This window comes from Pteropus vampyrus, unplaced genomic scaffold, assembly GCF_000151845.1.
Source record: "Pteropus vampyrus isolate Shadow unplaced genomic scaffold, Pvam_2.0 Scaffold15, whole genome shotgun sequence".
Lineage (NCBI taxonomy): Eukaryota > Metazoa > Chordata > Mammalia > Chiroptera > Pteropodidae > Pteropus > Pteropus vampyrus.
The window spans coordinates 400,292-405,570 of NW_011888796.1; the positions used below are offsets into that span (position 1 = coordinate 400,292).

Here is a 5,279-nt window from a genome sequence, read left to right on the forward strand (position 1 = left end):
TCAAGTTCATATACAGCATCGTCAGCATCCCTGGGATCTTCAAATTCCTAAAATATAAGCATGAAATAAATACAATGCTTAAACAACTTTAAAAGTGTATTCTACAACATACTAAGAGCACTAAAAACATGTAACAGAATGAGTGCAGTATCTCAATGACAGTGCCATAACTGAAAAGTGACCAGGAGCAGTTTCCCTCCAGCCATCAGTGAGGTTCTTTTGTTCCTTAAATTTCACTGCTTTAAGGATATTTTCTGAAGAGAATCTACCTCGACTCAATAAGACCGAAAACGTGGCTTATCAAAATCTTTACCAACTTAACAATTCAACCAGTTCTTAATACTTACCACAAAACCAAAGCCTCTCTTCAGATCGATATCTCTTATTCGTCCATACCCCTTGAAGAACCTTTCCACGTCTTTCTCCCTGGCCGCTGGATTTAGCCTCCCGATGAATACCCGACAGCCACTCATGACGCCCGGCTAGTATTCCCTGTCAGCAAATAATTCAATCGAGACAATACAAGTGAATGACAGGAATGCCTGGTCAAGGGGTCAAAAACATAAACGACATAAAATAAAATGTTTACCGGGTGATGTTATAAACAAGATTGCCAAGAGTGCCTCTTATTAGGCCAGGTCCCTTGCAGACAAAATTAAAACTCGGCTCCCAACACGATCCTTCCCTGGGCCCAGAACGCAGCAACCGCAACGCCCACTGCCGCCTCTGGAACTGCGCAGCCTCACTCTCCCCGGCTCTTCTGGCCCCCTCCCATCTGCCGCAGTTAGGAAAGGCCGAGAAGTGCGGGTGGAGCCGGCCCCGCCCTCCGCAAGGCCAGCCCAATGGCGACGGGCCGAGCGCTTCGCCGCCTCCCAGGAGCGTCACAGCGGGTGGAAGCCGGATTCTCGCGACGCCACGGCCGCGCCTGCGCAGACGGCCACGGGCGGACGCTAGGCAGCCACAAAATGGCGGCGGTGGAGCCAGCCGAGGGGAGAGCCGCGCGAGCCAAACTCCCTTCCCCCTCCCCCGACTCCCCTGTTCCGGAGTCACGGTGCCCGCCCGCAGAGAGCCCGAACCACACCCCGAGCAAAGCTCTCGGCCCACCACTCGAGGGGTTCGGCTAGTGAATAGGCCGGGAGAGGTGCACAACCCCTGTGGAAAAACGACCATAACCACGACCGCCCTTCCACCTTCACAACACCCAAAGGGAGACGTGCCCCAGCGCCCACCTCGAGTAAACTGCGCTCATTGGACGCCGTCCTCCGCAAAGAGAGCAGCCCTGGCCACTCGCGATCTGAGTGGCCATGAAGAAGCCTCGATCCGAGAAGCCATTCCCTCAAAGTGAGTCACTCACCTACCGGACAGGATCTTTGGCAGCTGAGACCCAAGAGAGGTCCGTAGTCTGCGACGGAGTCCTCTACCTCCCCGCAGACCAGGACACAACTCGCCTACGTCTGTCCACAACTGACGCACTTAGCTGATCCGGCGTTCCACAAAATGGAGGGCGCGCCTTTGCGTCACTTCCGGGACCGCCCATGGCACCGCCCCCTTGGATCTGAGGATGCAAGTGTCCGTGGGGCTGGGGGCCTTTTCACCGTGACCGCTAGAGCGACCATCGCCCGCGGTGGGCGGGGCCAAGGGGCGGGAACTGGCATGGGCGCGGCTGTCCCGTCCCCGGCCCTGGAGGTTCAGCTGTAGATGAAGTTCGCTTCACCTATGCCATAAAGTTCAGTTCATCGCTATCGCTCGCAAAAAGATACCCTAAGACAACTTACATTTCTTTTTTATCTAAATTTTTTAAAGATGCCCCAAAGAGTACTGGGTAAAAGAAACTCAGCTTTGCAAAAATATCTGGCCATCTCTGACCCTCTTAGTGCTTGCGATTTAAAGTTGCACGTTAGAGGACTCTCCTTGTTGAGCATTGAATTTTCTACCCATAACACAGACTGGTGGGTTAGTTATAGTAAGAACACTAAGAAACTGCAGTATTTTTTTAAATGGAAGGTTTTTTGCATGATTAAATATTGAAATTGGGAGTGCAGCTAAGGCCATCTTGAATTGAGTCCAGAATGCAGATTTCTGCATTTCCACTACACTAGAACTGAACTGGCTAGAAGGTGTCAGGCTACTTTTAAGTCCCAACGATATTTGGTTGACCTTCCCTATTCAGGTTTCTGAAAGTCTACCGTCCTTCAGAAACAATGTTATGTTTCTAAAGTGGGCGTGAAATACAACCCACTGCATATTTTAACCCCACATTTTCCCAGTGAGGTGGTCAGGCTTAGAAATTTAGGCATAAAGATGAAATTTTCTTTTATTTAATTCTTTTAAGTGGAACCCTAGACACCCTATTTTTAAGAGATGCCCAGAATCTAGAGTTGCTTCTTTTAACTAGAGTTACACAGAAATAAAGCAGTTCAAGAAGGAGAGGAGCTCCTGGCCCTTACTATGACCTTCTTTTACCTCCCGGGCATTTAAGAGCTCTGGTTTCAGAACTTGGGTAGTTTGTATGGCATGAGCTCTTCCAGTCATGCATTTTCATGTTTATTAAAGAGCCTCAGCAAGTCCACAGCAAAATTGTGAAGTTAGTTGTCTATTGTGTAGAGAATTAAGGATGGATTTAAAAGAAGATATATATTTGTTGCGTTAAAAGAAAACTTATTTTTAGCTGTTAGCCTGATAAACACAGGCATTTCACAATGCACAAATTGTCCCAAGCCAGTACTTTTTAAATTTGTTTGCTTTCTACATAGCGTTTTGACAACTGGTCTTCCAGTTATTTTCTACATTTTGTGTTGACTAAAGCACTGCTTGTGGTTTCACTCACTAAACATTTGTAATGTTTTATTTCTTTTATTAAAAGAAGATAAAGCAAATAGGGCCAACATTCAATAGTCATGAATTCTAGAAAGTGGGGACCATTGTCACAAGTGATGATATTAGTCTTTGAATTCTGAATTTTTTTTATTAATTTATTTTTTTGGTGACATTGTTTAACAAAATCCAGTAAGTTTCAAGTGTACAATTCAACAGTAAGGCATATATATATTACATTGTGTGTTCACTTCCCGTAGTTAGATTTTTTTCTGTCACCACATATTAGACCACTTTTACCCCATCTACCTCCCTCCTCCCCCCAGCCCCCACCCTCTGGTAACCACTAGTCTATTATCCATGTCCATAAGTCTCTGTTTGTTTGTTGCTTTTAGGTTTATATCCCATATATAAGTGATATCATGTGATTTGCAACTTTTTCTGTCTGGCTTGTTTTGCTTACCACGATTATCTCGAGGTCCATCCATGTCACAAGTGGCTGTATTTCATCTCTTCTTATGGCTGAGTAATATTCCATTGTATATATGTACCACGGCTTCTTTAGCCAATCATCTATGGTAGGACACTTCGGTTGCTTCCATGTCCTGTCCGCCGTGAACATCGGTGTGCAAATATCTTTTCGGATATGGGTTTTTAAGTCTTTGGGGGTAAAAACCCAGTAGAGGGATTGCTGAATCATATGGTAGATCAATTCTTAGATATTTGAGGAACCTCCATACTATTTTGCATAGTGGATGTACCAATTTGCAGTCCCACCAGCAGTGTATGAGGGTTCCTTTTTCTCTGCATCCTCTCTAACATTTGTTATTACTTGTCCTGTTGATTATAGCAATTCTAACAGGTGTGAAATGACATCTCATTGTGGTTTTGATTTGCACTTTCCTAATAGCTAGCGATGTTGAGCATCTTTTCATATGTTCGTTGGCCATTTGTATGTCTTCTTGGGAGAAATGTTTATTCAGGTCCTCTGCCCATTTTTTAATTGGATTTTTTGTTGTTATTGAGTTGTATGAGTTCTTTGTATATTTTGGATATTAAGCTCTTATCAGATGTGTTTCTTGCAAATATATTTCCCCATTCAGATGGATGTCTCTTTACCTTGTTGACGGTTTCTTTTGCTGTACAGCAGCGTTTTAGTTTTATATAGTCTCATTCATTTATTTTTGCTTTTACCCCCATCGCCTTTGAGGTCAAATTCATAAAATCCTCTTGAAGTCCAAGGTCCATGAGTTTAGTGCCTATGTTTTCTTCTATGCAATTTATTGAGTAAACATTATTTTTGCTGCAATGAGAGAAAGCAATCTAGAAAAGGTTTTCTAGGGGTGAAAAAACAGGAACAATGCTGCTGTACACCATCAGAAAAGTTGCTGCCTTCAGCCCATGGTGTTGTGATTTTCTTCAGGTCTGATTTTTTATAAAGCTTTTTCTGTTAATTTATTTACTGTTAAAAAGTTTATGATTTCCACAAAGGTAATTTTTCGTTAGTATTGCCTAGTGACCTGATCTACTGTATTTTAAACTACTTCTGTTGCAATATTGTTTTTTTCTATGACAATCCCTAATAAGTTTCCCTACCAGATTGTTTAACATTATTTCTCCAGTAAACACAAACTCATCTTCCATGTGCAGAATTACTCTCCTCCTATGTTATCCTATAATATTCTGGTATGCCCCTATAAGCCCTTCTCACTAACTTATAATAAAGATGTGTTATTCATGTTTTTGTTTTCCAGAAATGCCTAGCACAGAAAAGACTCAATATCCGTAGACCTAAATTTACATTAGCATTTTATTCAGGTCATTCACTTCCTATAGGAATGTTTCAATAAAATGGCTTGGCATCCTTTTCCTAAGACATCTAACTGAGGGGCAAATCTTTAGTAAAGGAAAAAAGATGCAGAGAAATCACAGATTAAAATAAATACAAAATTTATTGGCCATGTCTTTTGGGGACTTTGAGCATAACTGTGGAATGTTTCATTCATCCCATTCTTGATTTCATCTAACTTAGGGGTCAACAAATTACAACCTGTGGGCCTAATCCAGCCTGACACCTGTCTTTGTACACCCTGAAGATGGTTTTACATTTTTAAATGGGTAGGGGCAGGGGGAGAATCAAAAGTATATGAAATTCAAAAGTCATTATCTATCATTAAAGTTTTTTTGAAAACAGCCAATCCTTTTCATTTAATTATGGTCTATAGCTATTGTCCTGTGACAAAAGCAAGGCTGAGGAGTTGCAAAAGAGACCCACAAAAACTAAAATATTAACTTTCTGGCACTTTACAGAAAATATTTGCAAACCCCTGAGCTAATCACTTCCTAGATTTTAAACTATTCTGTGAATGCTTCATCCAACTCCCTTTGTCAATAATAAAATAACAAGGAGGCAGGATTTGATCTTTAGTTCTAAATAGTTTATTTTATTCTAAGTATAAAACATA

At 42.3% G+C, this 5,279-nt stretch overlaps 1 protein-coding gene across 4 annotated transcripts in view; it reads right to left on the bottom strand.

Annotated features, from left to right (window-relative positions):
• SRSF5 (serine and arginine rich splicing factor 5) overlaps positions 1-1,512 on the bottom strand; it is a 6,911-nt gene extending 5,399 nt beyond the window's left edge. The window contains exons 1-2 of one of the 4 annotated variants that reach the window (XM_023526837.1): positions 1,359-1,512; positions 348-492 (exon numbers count right to left, since the gene is read on the bottom strand). In XM_023526837.1, coding sequence (XP_023382605.1) covers positions 348-473 — 126 coding nt within the window. In that variant the 5' untranslated portion in view covers positions 474-492; positions 1,359-1,512. Of the gene's footprint in view, positions 1-347; positions 493-589; positions 1,201-1,229 lie in introns of those variants that run through there. The other 3 variants (XM_023526834.1, XM_023526838.1, XM_023526841.1) reach the window with 3 other exon arrangements.
• Between the last annotated feature and the right edge of the window lie 3,767 nt (positions 1,513-5,279).